Source organism: Moschus berezovskii, chromosome 9 (genome assembly GCF_049115385.1).
Source record: "Moschus berezovskii isolate FMDL1 chromosome 9, NW_MosBer_1.0, whole genome shotgun sequence".
NCBI lineage: Eukaryota > Metazoa > Chordata > Mammalia > Artiodactyla > Moschidae > Moschus > Moschus berezovskii.
Genome location: NC_142468.1, coordinates 61,319,526 through 61,335,793, shown reverse-complemented (window position 1 = coordinate 61,335,793; position 16,268 = coordinate 61,319,526). Strand labels below are relative to the sequence as shown.

The 16,268-nt window shown below is 36.8% G+C and overlaps 1 protein-coding gene across 1 annotated transcript in view; it reads right to left on the bottom strand.

Annotated features, from left to right (window-relative positions):
* SOS2 (SOS Ras/Rho guanine nucleotide exchange factor 2) overlaps positions 1-16,268 on the bottom strand; it is a 103,277-nt gene that overhangs the window by 73,011 nt on the left and 13,998 nt on the right. The window contains exons 2-4 of the mRNA XM_055436064.2: positions 11,115-11,240; positions 7,105-7,236; positions 6,041-6,205 (exon numbers count right to left, since the gene is read on the bottom strand). Of these exons, the coding sequence (XP_055292039.1) occupies positions 6,041-6,205; positions 7,105-7,236; positions 11,115-11,240 (423 nt within the window). The remainder of the gene's footprint in view (positions 1-6,040; positions 6,206-7,104; positions 7,237-11,114; positions 11,241-16,268) is intronic.

Here is a 16,268-nt window from a genome sequence, read left to right as displayed (position 1 = left end):
AGGAGGAGAAGGGGACGACAGACGATGAGATAGCTGGATGGCATGACTGACTCGACGGACATGAGTTTGAGTAAACTCCGGGAATCGGTGATGGACAGGGAGGCCTGGCGTGCTGTGATTCATGGGGTCGCAAAGAGTCGGACATGACTGAGCGACTGAACTGAACTGAGCTGAAATTGCTAAGACTTGTAAAGACTTGCAATAGCCTTCCCAGGTGGCTCAGGAGTGAAGAATCCACCTGCCAATGGAGGAACCATATTGGAGACAGGGGTTTGATCCCTGGATAGGGAAGGTATCTTGGGGGAGGAAATGGCAACCCACTCCAGTATTCTTGCTGGGATAATCAAATGGACAGAGGAGCATGGTCGGCTATAGTCCAATGGGACTACAAAGAGTCAGACACAACTGAGTGACTGAGCAGACACAAGACTTGTAATGAACGGCTAAAGACTAACTGAGTTAAGGATCAGAATAAATGTTACGACAATAAAAGCAGTTCTTAGTCATGTTCACAAGAACAGTAAAGGAGAATCGGTTCTTGGAGCAGATGGAGTAATATTACAACAAAAGAAAAAATACAGAAGAACTTAACTCCTATTACATCTGGTCCACAGAAATAATCTTCAGAACAGCTCTGTGCTCTTACTCTGTCTTGCCTTGCTTAAATATCAAATTTCCTCTTAAGCATATATTTTCTATTTTTCCAATCTGAATATTATTTTTCTTAATAGTGACAAATATATGAAGGGTTGAGCTTTAAAAGTCCTTCCTATAATCATCTAACTATTCTCAGCAATCTCTGATAGGCCAGAATACATCATATAGTCAAATGCAGATTTTTTTCAGTGCAGAAAAAACCTTGATTCTCAACTTCTCTGTCAAATTATATGACCTTGTCTGGGAAACTCACAGACCTCTAGAAAGCACTTATTTGAACAGTTTATTAAACAGATGGCTTGTAAGTTCCTGAAACAGTGCTCACAGGAAATCAGTTTAGATTTAAGATCACACCATATCACACTAGTCTCATTACTCCATTCACGTGACTAGTCCCACAAATAAAGTCATTTGGATCTTTGCTATACACACGGCAGTCTCTTGTGACAAATTTGGAATCATGGGAGGAAAGGATGGGCAAACTATAGCCCACAGGCCACACTGAGCCTACTGCCTTTTGTATAAATAAAGTTTTACTAGAACACAGCCTAAAATTGTTTTATGGCTGCTTTCCTGCTACAAAAGCAAAGATGAGTGGTTCCAAGAAAGGCGAACCTATATATAGCCCACAAAACCTAAAATATTCATCCACCCATCTGGTCCTTTACAGATAAAGCCTGCTGACCCCCGAATTAGACAAAGGTTAAATGACAGCTGACTAAAAGGCCATAGTGAAAAAAAGTGATAATTTATTAATCTAGAAGGATGCCTCTAATAACATCATGTGAAGAATATCACCTATTATACTTTTCCTAAATAAATAAAAATATTATTAATTTTAATAAATAATTAAATAATTTAATTATAATAATTCAAACTGAAACTAAGTTTAATAAATAATAAATTATTTAATAAATAATTCAAACTGAAACTAAGTTTCTTAGACTGGCATATATTACAAAAAGCTAGTAGGATACCTACAACAATGAATGACAAAATCAGATTTTTATAATACTGTGATATGCTGGACATAGTCTCAATAAAAGTATTAAGTTTTAGAGAGAGAAATTTGAATTCAAACTTGGATAAAAAAACCCCAACAGCACATATTGTAAGAAATCAAAGATATAACATACTAGTACCTCACGTGAAAAGTCCTAGGGAGTTAAGACATACAACATACTAGTATCTCCAGTGAAAAGTCCTAGGGAGTTGAGACATCTGTAAATTCATTAAGTAAACAGAACAACATGTGTGCTCCAAAAAGTTAATGGTAAAACTAAGCAGCATCATATCGAATAAAGAAAGTAGGCATTTCATTGCACTTTGTGTGGTCAAAATAAATCTAGACTGTTGTCTTTATTTTTGAAATCATAGTCTATGAGCAATTCAATGAAAATCTGAAAATCAAGTCCAAAAGATGGGTTTGCAAAGTCTCAAAAGGTGAAAATTTAGTACATGGAAAAATGCTTTAAATAACGGAATGACTTATTCTGAAAAACAGTTTCATCTTAACTAATGTAGTCCAGAAGAGAGATTAGAATTAGGGAATCAAAGTTAATAAGAAAGTCAGATGCAAACTGACTTTTTATATATAGGATGGATAAATAATAAGGTCCTACTGTATAGCATAAGAAACTATATTCAATATCCTATGAAAAACTGTAATAGAAAGGAGTATGAAAAAAAGTGTATATATATATGTATATAACTAAGTCACTTTGCTGCACAACAGAAATTAAACACAACATTGTAAATCAATTATATTTCAGTATACAATTTTTTAATGCATGCCATACTTGATATTTGTAGTTCTACTACAGGTTTGTACCCTAAAAATGCACTGAATTTTAATAAATTCTCTTTTGGATAATTCCATCAAAAATTTTTTTAAAAAAGCATGATGCGTTTAAAATTGTACATATTTGAATTACCATGTATATTCTTACTAATAAAAAACAGCTAGTCTGGAAAAAAGTTAATAGGAAAGTTAATTTTAACTCTCTATGAGGAAGACATTTCACCTAACTAGAATTCTATAAAAATGAATAGACAGTTTTATGAGCAATAAGCTCCCCAGTGCTCAAACAGCAATATATGACTACCACCTGTCAGTTTGCATACAGATCTGGTCTCTTGTAATTCTGAGACTGTGTAATTGTCTAAGAATTTAACTACTTTTGCTTTTTTAAAGAGTCATAGAAAAGTTAACTGACTCCAATACAGAATAAAATCTCTCCTTCTCACAGTCTCTCAATAATCCCTTCCAAGGCCACAGTTCGGGGCAGGGAGAGTAGAGGAAAGGGGCAAATGAAGGAATCCCTGCATGAGGCTGTAGGGAAAGCTGCAGTGTGCTAGTTCCTGAGAGGAGTAGGGAGGGTGTTTATGGGAGTGGAGGGTTGGGGGCACAAGATGTTAGAGATCAATCAGAGTATAGAGACTATCCATACAATAGGGCAGCTTGATGCAGGGTGCTGGAGCCCTAGTGGGTAAGGAGGGCATTTGCACGGGAAGTTGGTCCAGCAGCAGTGGACCAAGATGGGATTGTCAGAATTTGAGGAAGGTTAGGAGAAAGAATACAAAGAAGGAGAAGGGTTTCTATGTCAAAATAGGGTGTCTACACCAGTGTGGGGAGATAGGCCTGCTGGCAGACTGGTCACATACAGAAGGGTTGATCAAACAAATAAATGTATTAAGAAAAACAGGAGCTAGGTTTCTCACTATCAGATAACAGAATTACAAATGTAAAAAAGGGGAGGCGAAAATGAAGCCTGTGTTAATGGACCTGGATTGAAGAGAACTCATCTAAAGATACATAAGATATAAATATAGATGTATACGTATGTGTTATTATTGTTGTCTCAGTCACTAAGTCTTGTTTGACCCTTTTGTGACCCCACGGACTGTAGTCCGCCAGGCTCCTCTGTCCACGGGATTTCTCAGGCAAGAATACTGGAGTGGGTTGCCATTTCCTTCTCCACGGGATCTACCCAATCCAGGGATCAAACCCACATCTCCTGCTTTGGTAGGCAGATTCTTTACCACTGAGCAACCAGGGAAGCCCATGTATGTATGTATACACGCACATACACACACATGCACTCCCTAATTCTGACCTTAAAGAGATCAGAGGAGTAACACTCCAGTACTAATGAGCTCATAGAGCACCAAGATCATGGTTTCTAAATACCACTCTCCATAAAAGGAACCAGGAATTTTTAGAAAACAACTAATTCCAGGCTTGAGTAGCCAGGTAAAGAACAAGTTGAACCTGGAGCATCTTATGTTAAAAGAGAGACAGGGACAGAGAAGCAAACTGAAGGAGCCACCACTGGTCAACTTGAGACAATCTGAATATCAAAATAACTAATAAAGTAAAGAGTCATGTTCCACTAAATAAAATAAGAATCAACGAGTCCATATTAAAATAAATCGTAGCTCAGTTGGTAAAGAATCTGCCTGCAATGCAGGAGACCTGAGTTCAATTCCTGGCTTGGGAAGATCCTCTGGAGAAGGAAATGGCAACCCACTCCAGTATTCTTGCCTGGAGAATCCCACGGGCAGAGGAGCTCGGCAGACCACTGGGTAGCAAGAATTGGACACGACTTAGCGACTAAACCTGAGGAACAAGATATTTACATAGCCTTAAGATACTCCACAAAATATTTATTAATTACCAAAGGGTAAGGAGTCCTTTAAAGTAGAGAAATCTAGGAGACAAACCCTTAATCAAGGGATTGAAGTGACCGTCACCAAAAATGGGACACATCAAAACTGTGTGTTGTGTGAGAAAGTACAATGAGAAGAACTTCTATGGCATTTCTGCCACAGCTCCATACGTAACCTGAAACTTATCAAGAGAAAATGTCAGAAAAAACTGAAGAGCATTTTAAACATTAATAAGCATAATCCTTAAAAACGTCAAGGTCGTAAAAGTTAAAGGAAGAATGAACTGTTCCAGAGTGAACAAGGAGAAGAAAAAGATACATGACAACTAAACACAACACAGGATTCTGAACAGGATCATTCTGCTATAAAAGACGTCATTGGGACAACTGGCAAAACCTGAATAGGGTCTGAGGATTACATAGTATAATGCGCCAGCATTCATTTCCTGGATTTTGACTGTCATAGTGTGATTATACAGGAAAATGTTTTTGTTCATATGATACACTAAACTATGTCAATAACCTACTCTCAAGTGGTTTAGGGTACAAGGGAGTATCTTTTTGTACATGCAACTTTTCTAAAAGTCTGAGCTAGAAACTAAGTTAAAAAAACATATAATCATTGCTTTTCATTTTTTCAGAAGTCAAAATAGAAATAACAAGGAACTTCTACAATAAAATTTAAGTGAAAAGTCATTTTTGAGACTATGGCATAGTACAATGGCTCTCAATTGTTAACCGTACATCAGAATCATTTGTTAGCCTAGAGGCCAAACCCAGGCCAAGTAAATAAGAACCTCTAGTGGTAAGATGCAGACATCAGTATTCTTTTAAAGAATACTGGTAATTCTGATGTGCAAGGTGAAGAACCAGTGGCCTAGGCCAGACCCTGGGTGTAATTCACATCTAGAGGTCTAGCTTAGGCACCTTCTCAATGAAGTGTTTCTGGTCTTCCCTATCCAGAGTTAATCACTTTCTCCACTGCACCTTTGATTCATTTGCATAATAATAGTTTTAATTATCTTGTGCTGAAATTATTCATTTATAATAATTTTACTACCCACTAAAACAGACTCCTTCTGAAACAGGGACTGCTGATATGCTCAATGTTGTACACTGCTCAGGGCAGTATCTGACACATAACAGGCATTCAAAAATGTTGATTTCAAAAGATAGAAAAAAAAATGAGGAAAGTAGAAGGGGAAGAAAAGGAGGAGAGAGGAAAATAAAAGACTCAATTTCTTTCCTCAGTAGCTTACAGCCAGGAAGAACGAAGTAACAGAAAAAATGATCAGAAGAAATAACTCTGGCATTGTAAAATCTTCTTCTCTTTCCTCGTGCCCCACTGAATTATGCTGCAAAATCGAAGTACGTTTTTCAAAATTGCTTCTTAAACTTAAAAAGTATCTGAATATTCTGGATTTATTCTCCTTCTAAAAATACAAAACTCAAACTACTTTTTTAAAACTTGTTTGAGGCTTTGGATGTTTTTTCTCTGCAGGTGAAGAAATTTTGATGGAAAAAGAGATTCTCATCCCACCACATGCTGAAAAATCTGAAAATATCGTTATTAGTCTCTAAGGCCACCATTTTTCTATCTTGCAACACTAGGAATTATAAAAATCACTAATATAACCATGTATTAAAAAACAGAGATAGAAGTGACATATAATCACTAGCATTCTAGCTAAATTTAAATACCTTTTAACACTTACCTTATCTGCACACATTGACACTTTAATGTCTTGTTGAGATATTTCATAATGTCGGATATTAAAAACATAATTACCAGCCAATTTCAAAATATCAGCTGAGATATACTCTAGCACAGCCACAATATATAGGGACACATGGTAGTCCACTTTGTACCCTAAAACTTCCTGTGGAAAAAATAAACAATTTAATTCCCAAAAATGGCAGCATTGTCAAGTAGCAGTTAAAACGCACTTAAAATTTTTATTTAACATTCTTGCTTATAAACAACTTTCCAGAAACCAAATGTCTAAACTCAAAGGTACCACAGGATGTAAATTGAGCTGCTAGCTCAGTATCAGGGTTTTGGTTTTTTAAATCTAACAAATCTAACTTTAGTATCAAACAAGAAGAGATAGTTGATTCTAAGATAGAAATCTTAAGACTGGACTTCACTGAAAACCTCTTGATATATTATCCAAAACCCATCTGAAAAATATTTGCATTTTTTAATTAATATTCCCAAATTACAACGGTTTCTACTGAGGGGAGCACATATATGTGGGGGGTCCTAAAACTGCTACCAAGGGATATTCAAATCCAGGTACGCCAGCTACTTTGTACAGACTAAATAATATTTCCTACCCAACACCCAACTTTTCCAATGTATATAAAAATATCTATACAAAAGAATTTAAAAAGAGTTCTGAACTCACAGTAGCTTTTGCATTATACACAACAAAAAGCTAAAAGTCAATCAGGGTAGCAGTCATCAGAAGATGCCAAAAAGATGTATTAGTTCTTATCATTAACTATTAATACTATCTGAAAAGCAACTGATTTTATCAGAGTATATTTCTTTTTGCTTTTTGCATATATTAAGAAACATACATATGTATGTATATATACAAGTATATACATATTCAACTGCACGTACACAGTCACATAGACCATGTATATATACATAAATATAGTTATATACTATGTATATAAATAAATACTATATAAAGGACTATTTGTTAAAAACAACTTCTCTCAATGGTTTTTTGTGTGTCTTGTTTTTGTATGTTTGCTTGTTTGCTTTTACCTTCAATGAAGGATGGATTTTGTCCACAGGCAGTAAGAGAGGATTTCTTCTTTTTCGTTTCTCTATGGCAGACTGTGCATCAGCAATAGCCCATTTATCAATTGGATGAGGAAAGGTCTTTTGAACTCGTTCCTGTTCAGATCATAGCAGAACTATCATTAACAGAAGTGCTCATAAACAGAAAGTTCATACAAAATTAACTTCATCATCATCCTCATGCCAACAGTTAATAGTAACATAACCTGTTCTGATTCCTGCAATAAATGAACGTTTTTGTTTAAAGAAAAACTCAAAACGCTATCAAGATTTTTCCACATAATTCCCACAGGTAAATAAAAAGGTGAAGTTTAAACAGAAAGCTTTAAGTGTAAGCATAACTAAGATAAAATTGGAAAAAAAAGAAAAAGTAATAATGTTAGAGATTAAAGCAAACATAAAATATGCTAAGTCAATGATTTTAAGGTCAAGTTTCTAGGGTTAAAACTGTTTACCCAGCAGAAGTTGTTAACTTGTTATTAATAATTATTGTGCAGTCATTCTCCTTCTGCTAATCTCAGAGCTTTATAGAGAAGAATTTTAAAAAGGAGAAATATCATGTACCTCCTAAAGAATCAAGTGTATGGCAGAGCTCAGAATAGTTTAAAGAAATGTATCACTTGGCAAAAACAATACAAACCTTTTATATCATCTAATCTTATGAACAAATGTTACCAGTAATTGGCATGAATAATGAGAAATAATGATAACTGAATCAAACTCCAATTCAGCAGAATTTCCTATTTTTTTTGTTATATTCTCAGCTTCTAGCATATTTAGCTTCTGAAAAGTATGCTTTTATTATATTTAGTTATGTCCAATTCTTACAGCAGAGAATAGGGAAACAAATGCACTAATTACCAGAGTCCCTGAAAATCTTCATAGATCTATTACTGTTACTGTCAGTTGCTAAGTCCTGTCTGACTCTTTGTGACCCCATGGACTGCAGCACATCAGGCTTCCCTGTCCTTCACTATCTCCCAGAGTTTGCTCAAATTCATCTCTATTGAGTCGGTGATGCCATCTAGTCACCTCATCCTCTGTCGTCCCCTTCTACTCCTGCTCTCAATCTTTCCCAGCATCAGGGTCTTTTCCAATATGAGTCATCTCTTTGCATCAGGTGGCCAAAGTATTAGCGTTTACCAGCTTTAGCATCAGTCTTTCCAATGAGTACTCAGGGTTGATTTCCTTTAGGACTGACAGATTTGATCTCCTTGCAGTCCAAGGCACTCTCAAGAAATCTTTTCTAGCACAATTCAAAAGCATCAATTCTTTGGCACTTGGCCTTCTTTACGGTCCAGCTCTCACATCTGCACATGACTACTGGAAAAACTATAGCTTTGATTATACGGACTTTGGTTGGCAAAGTGGTATCTTTGCTTTTTAATACGCTGTCTAGATTTGTCATAGCTTTTCCTCCAAGGAGCAAGTGTCTTTTAATTTCGTGGCTGCAGTCAATGTCCACAGTGATTTTGGAGCCCAAGAAAATAAAGTCTGTTACTAGAAAACTAAATACTTAGTTTTCTGAATGTTGAGTTTTAAGCCAGCTTTTACACTCTCCTCTTTCACCCTCATCAAGAGTTTCTTTAGTTCCTTTTCGCTTTCTGCCATTAGAATGGTATCATCTGTACAGCTATGGTTGTTGATATTTCTCCCAGCAATTTTGATTCCAGCCTGTGAGTCATTCAGCCTGGCATTTCACATGATCTACTCTGCATAGAAGTTAAATATGCAGGGAAACAGTACACAGCCTCGATGTACTCCTTTCCAAATTTTGAACCAGTCCGTTGTTCTATGTCTGGTTCTAACTGTTGCTTCTTGACCTGCATACAGGTTTCTCATGAGGCAGAAAGGAGGTCTATTACTCCAAAATAAGATTATCCTTTACCCTGGAAGTTGTTGCCTTGTTAGAAAATAATTTTCAAAGAAAGGTGACATAAACAACATAATGCCAAAGTAACTTTTAAAAACTATACTGACAGATATTTCTAAAAATCTAAAAATACTCACATGTAACTGAGCCAAAACAGGTATTTCAGCACTAAATTTCACATGATCATTTAGGTAGACACACACACTCTTCCCTCCTAGCTCAGACAGTAAAGAATCTGCCTGCAATGTGGGAGACCTGGCTTTGATACCTGGGTTGGGAAGACCCCCTAGAGAAGGAAATGGCTACCCACTCCAGTATTCTTGCCTGAGAATTCCATGGACAGAGGAGCCTGGCAGGCTATAGTCCATGGGGTTGCAAAGAGTCAGACATGACTAAACAACTTTACATTCATTCATTCATCAGTTCAGTTCAGTTCAGTCGCTCCATCATGTCCGACTCTTTGCGACCCCATATATCATTCATTCATATATATACATATATGTATATTTTTTAAATCAATGAGTAAATATCTTTATTCCACACTAGTCCTTTGCTGCTGCTGCTGCTAAGTCACCTCAGTCGTGCCCGACTCCGCGTGACCCCATAGACGGAAGCCCACCAGGCTCCCCCGTCCCCGGGATTCTCCAGGCAAGAACACTGGAGTGGGTTGCCATTTCCCTCTCCAATGTGTGAAAGTGGAAAGTGAAAAGTGAAAGTGAAGTCGCCCAGCCGCGTCCGACCCCCAGCGACCCCACGGACTGCAGCCCACCAGGCTCCTCCATCATTGAACCTAATATTTGTATGCAGTAAAATGCACAGATCTTAAGTGTATAATTAGATAAGTATTGAAAAATGTTTACACCTGTGTAACCATCACACTAATCAAGATTACAGAAAATTTCTATCATCTTAATCTCAACTTCATAGGCAGCCACCATCCTGATTTCTATCACCATTACTTTCAACTATTTCTTATTTTCATATAATTGGAATCAATAAATATATACTCTCTGGGGTTTGGCTAAAATTTTCTCCATGTGATAACTATAGATTATAGCTATGTTACTGCATATATCAATAGTTTATTCCTTCATTTTACTACTAAGTAGTATTCTATTTTATGGATCTATCACAATTTGTTTTTCCATTTTCCTACAGATGGAAATTTTAGCTGTTTTCAATTTTTGCTTGTTATGAATGAAACTGCTTAGACATTCTTATATAAGTCTCTTTGTGAAGGTATATTTTCATTTCTTTAGGACTAAATACCCAGCAATAAAACTGCAAGGTCATAGGTTAGGTATACAGTTAACTATAAGAGACTGCAAAACAATTTTCCAAAGTAGTTAAGGCATTTTATACCCCTGCTAGCAATGTTTAAGAGCTCTAGTTGCTCTACATCCCATCAGCATTCCACATTATCAGTCTTTACTTTTATCCCTTTTAGTGGGTGTGAAATAATATCTCCTTGTAGTTTAAATTTCTATTTCCCTGATGAATTATGAGTTTGAATACTTTTCATATGATCTTTTATGAACTGTCTATTCAAGACTTTTGCTCATTTGGGTGAGCAAAGAATCTTTTTATTAAGGATTTGTAATTGTTTTTCTTTTTAACATATTCTAGATACAAGCCCTTCGTAAGGAATACATATTGAAAGCATTTTCACCTAGTCCGTGACTTGTATCGTTTTTATCTTTACATCAATTTTATTCTTTTGATATTTATTGTATTTTGAGCCCTCTGTAAAAAAAAATTTGTTTAACATCATCTTATAAAGATATTCTCCTGCATTTTATTCTAGAAATTTCATAGTTTCAGATATTATTTTTAAGATTATGATGTATCTTAAATTTCTGAGATTGGTTTCAAGGGTTTTTTCCCACCAAAAATTTATCCAGTTGTTTTAACACTTATTTATTACTTTCCTCATTGAATTGCCTTGACATCTTTGACAAAAACGAATTGACCATACATCCCATCCCCCATATGATTTTAATGGTTTTAGTTTCCATGATAATTTTAAATGGTATTGATGTAGATATAAAATTAATTTATACAGTGGTTCAATGACTTTTTGAAATAATAGAGTAATTTTTACCTCCACATCTTGAACAGTCCTTGGTTGGGCCATGCATAATTTATTAAGCAGCTGAAAAATCAGCTCTTCAATATAATAGAGAGACTCTTCATTAGCTGAGAGATTGGGATGTACTTGCTCCTGAACCTTAAAAAAAAAAAAATTCTTAATTTAAGTATAAGCAAAATGATACTTATTAAACAGAAGTCTGAGAATCTTACATATAATTAATAAAATTTTATCAGAATGGTTATTCAAATACAGACATAAAACACACAAAAAAATGGGGGGAAAAAAACTGTTGGTTTCTGTAAACTTTTCTTAACTCACAGAAATCGTTCTTAATCTTTTTTAGACTATGGTGTTGGAGACTGAACAGCAAGCAGATCAAACCAGTCAATCCTAAAGGAAATCAGTCCTGAATATTCATCGGAAGGACTAATGCCGAAGCTGAAACTCCAACACTCTGGCCACCTGATACAAACAACCGACTCATTGGAAAAGACCCAGATACTGGGAAAGACCGAAGGCAAAAGGACAAGGGGGTGGCAGAGGATGAGAAAGAGGACAGACAGCATCACCAACTTAATGCACATGAATTTGCGCAAACTCTGGGAGGCACTGGAGGACAGAGGAACCTGGCATGCTGCGGTCCATGGGGTTGCAGAGAGTTGGACACGCCTTAGCGACTAAACAATAATACTCTATGAAAATCAACCGAAAGCCACTGGTCTCTCTTCTCCTTACCACCAAAAAACCATATACACATAAAATATTCTATACAACTTCAGAGGAAGCATGGATACCCTGAAGTTAATTAATAAACCTACTGTGTACAAGGATCCTATTAGGGACGATATCAGTCACTCTCACGGAAGTCCTAAGGCTGCAAATTTCTGTGATAAGAGGAGAAACATATACATAACTTTGTACATGGTCTGGGTTTTGCCCTTCCTGTGACAATTATAATCCTAATGTCTTTTCTTTCCCCTTTGAGTGGAGCTATTGCAGTGCCTCAGAGGTTTTGGTGGATTGCATGTGAGTGTAAAGCCCAGTTGTTGGGGGTGGGGGTGGGGGAGGAGGAGCTTGGCTAAGTGTAGGCCAATGGTGGAGCTGCAGCACTATCAGCCCCACAGAGCTGGGTCACAGGAGTTCTGCTCCGAGCTGCATTTCCCCTTACCCAGAAACAACACTATTCTTGCCCCCATTCCTACACATCCCCCTCGGCCTCAGATGAAAGCCACACCACTCTGCTTACAGATAACAAGTTCAGGTGCTTTGGGACATTGGTCTTGAATCTACCCTGTTTTTTCAGAGTTGCAATCCAACTCCAGAGGCATTTTCTGAGAAAAGTGGTTGAGGCTAGCGGTCATGACTGAAAAGTGATACCAATACTGCACCACATAAGTGAGTCAGATGCTTCTCTTCAGTTTCAGCATGATTACTACCAACCCTCACTCTCCAAGGGAGGCAAGGGGCAGGATCCTTTTCACTTAGGCTGCTGACTCTATTACAAAACTATTTCCTACAGTACAAAAGAAACAGAACATTTTGCATTAGACCTGGGCTATACGCAGAATCAAAACTGGCTGTGAGTTAGGAGAAGCACCATTAAATTTGAGGCCCAGAACACCCTGGGAGATAGGTCTGTACAGTGTGTCATAAAGATCTTCAGTGTATTTGGGCCCACCTCACAACTTCTGGGCCAGCCTGATTGCTGATGTCCACATTAGCACATACTTGAACTTCTCTGAACTAATGTAGTTCAGATGTTTGACCCCTGAGTTTGAGAAGAGAAAACTGGGTAGCCCAGCTATCCAAGACAGAACAGATGTCCCTCAAAAAAGCATGGGTTCCTGGCTACAGACCCTAGGAAGGTGAATCAAACCTTTTTCCTTGGGCTTTTCTTTCCAGATTTATTTCCTTTTAAGAACTATAAACTCTGGCTATTGTTTCCCATGTCCTCAGGGCCCCTGCGTATGCCTATAAAGCTTGATGATTTCAGAGGAGATGTAAGCCAAGAAACCATGGCACTGAATGTGCTGAGTTCAGACAAATGATATTTATATACCCATTCAAATTTGAAGATAATGTGTAATTCTTCAGGTTTCAAACACTGTAATTAGAAATAAAGCAAAAATTAAAACGTGCTGCAAAGTTAAAAAATAAATAAAACAAACCTAATAGAAGTCTATGAACACTAGGTCATAAACCCCAGCAACAGAGGTATCTCTGAATGACCATACGATTTTATAAATTATAGAGGTGCCCTATGAAGTAGGGCACCTATATACCATTCCCAAGAAAAAGAAACGCAGAAAGGCAAAATGGTTGTTGAGGAGGCCTCTCAAATAGGTGAGGAGAGAAGAGAGGTGAAAGCCAAAGGAGAAAGGATATAGCTATCTGAATGCAGAGTTCCAAAGAACAGCAAGGAGAGATAAGAAAACCTTAAGATCAATGCAAAGAAAGAGGAAAACAATAGAATGGGACAGATTAGAGATCTCTTCAAGAAAATTAGAGATACCAAGGAAATATCTGAAATTAAAAGACGCTTACTCCTTGGAAGGAAAGTTATGACCAACCTAGATAGCATATTGAAAAGCAGAGACATTACTTTGCCAACAAAGGTCCGTCTAGTCAAGGCTATGGTTTTTCCAGTGGTCATGTATGGATGTGAGAGTTGGACTGTGAAGAAAGCTGATCGCCGAAGAATTGATGCTTTGGAACTCTGGTGTTGGAGAAAACTCTTGAGAGTCCCTTGGACTACAAGGAGATCCAATCAGTCCATTCTAGAGGAGATCAATCCTGGGTGTTCATTAGAAGGACTGATGCTAAAGCTGAAACTGCAATACTTTGGCCACCTCATGCGAAGAGTTGACTCATTGGAAAAGACTGATGCTGGGAAGGATTGGGGGCGGGAGGAGAAGGGGACAACAGAGAGTGAGATGGCTGGATGGCATCACCGACTCGATGGACATGAGTTTGAGTGTACTCCAGGAAACAGTAAAGGACAGGGAAGCTTGGCGTGCTGCATGCAGTCCATGGGTCGCAGAGTCAGACACAACTGAGCAACAACAACAAATAGGATTGAAGAATGCTGATATAATGAAAGAGAAACAGATGAATGGAACAGAACAGACAGTACAGGAACAAGTCTACAGATATACAGGCCCTTGATGTACAACAAAAGTGGCACAACGGGCAAGGGGGAATGCTGAGGAAAGGTGGGGCAAGTGGATGAATGGTGAGCAACTGGACACTCAAACAGAAAAGAATGAAATCAACTCCTAGTCACACTTGATACAAAAATCAATTTTAGTTGGATTTTAGATCTATTAAATAAAAAGACCTAATAAAGTTCTAATAATATAAAATAATAGATAACAATCTCATGACCTCAGGACAGAAAAGGAGTTACTAAAAATGACACAAAAATTACTATCTATAAAGGAAAGGATTTACAAACTTATCAACATTAAAATTTAAAACAAGTTCAGCAAAAGACATCTTTAAGAAAATGAAAAGGCAAGTTACAGAGTTGAAGATCTATGTTAATACATAACACAAAAGGGCTCACATCCAGAATATATTATAAAGAACTTCTAAAAATTCAACAGGGAAAAAATGATGAAAATCCTAATAGAAAAAAATTGGCAAAAAAAATTTAAACCAGCACTTCACAGAAGAAGAAATTCAAATGGTCAATTAATGCGAAAATGTGCTTCAGCTCTTTAGCCATCAAGGAAGTGCAAATTAAACCACAGTGAAATCTATCAACCACTTACCAGACAAGAAAACGAAAAAGTATGATAATACCAAGTGTTGGTAATTATGAAGAAAAATGGGAACTCACACACACTGGCACTGAGGTGCAAAATGGCTCTATCACTTCAGAAAACTTTGCTGTCATCTGCTATATAGTTCAAGATATGATACCCTATAATCCGGCAATTCTACTGTTCAATATATTTATATCTTTTAGAGCTCTATAGTCCAATACAGGAGACACTAGCCTCATGTGGCTAGTGTGAGCATCTGAAATGTAGCTCGACCAAACTGAGATGGGCTATAAAATACATACCAGATGTCAAAGATCTAGCATACATGAAGAATGTTATATATCTCAATAATTTTTTTGTTGGCTAAATGCTGAAATGACTACATTCATTGGGTTAAATATGTTATTTAGATAAACTTGATCTGTGTCTTCTTATATTTTTAATGTGGCTAAGTCAAGTCCAACTCCTTGTGACCCCACGGAATGCAGACTACCAGGCTCCTCTATTCGTGGGATTTTCCAGGCAAGAATACTGGAGTGGATTGTTACTTTCCTCTCCAGGGGATCTTCCTGATCCAAGGATTGAACCCGCATCTCCTGCACTGGCAGGCAGATTTTTTACTACTGCACCACCTGAGAAGCCCTAACATGACTATGAGAAAAGTTTAAATTACATATGTGGCTAATATTATATTTCATTTGGACAGCACTGTTCTAGAGAAATAAGCACAAACATTTACAGAATACATGAACAAGAAGGTTCAGAAAAAAACGTTATTGGTATACCTTCAAATTAGAAAGGCAAATTCAAATACCTAACTAGAGTATGATAGATAAATTGCGGTATATTCATACAATTGAATGTATATACAGCAAAAAATAACACATGAGTAAAGACAGCTCCACAAAATGTGGATATATCTTTAAAATAATGTTGGCAGAAAGAAGACACATAAAAAGAACAGAAACAAATTTCATTCACAAAGTTCAAAATCAGATAAAATTAAGCTGTGGTGTTTAAGAACACATGCTTAGATGATGATACTATAAAGGAAAGTAGTGATGACTACTGGTTTCCTTCTGGAGAGTTCTCTTGAGAAAAATGTTAAAAATGTGTTATTTTCTCACCTGGGTGATGGTTAAGTAAGAGTTCCTTAAATTGTATATTTATGTTTTATGCATTTTCTAGCTGTATGTTACATTTCACCATAGATAAAGTTTTAAAAAGAAAATCACCACCAAGCAAACAGAAAATCAAGGGGTGAAATTATCAATATATTAAATCATTAAGGGCCCTCCTAGTTCCCATCTCAATGAATGAAATGAAAATGTCAGAACGCTGGAGATATAGAGAATATCTTACAAGTTCAGAGTAGAGGGAGAAAACAGGTCATGCA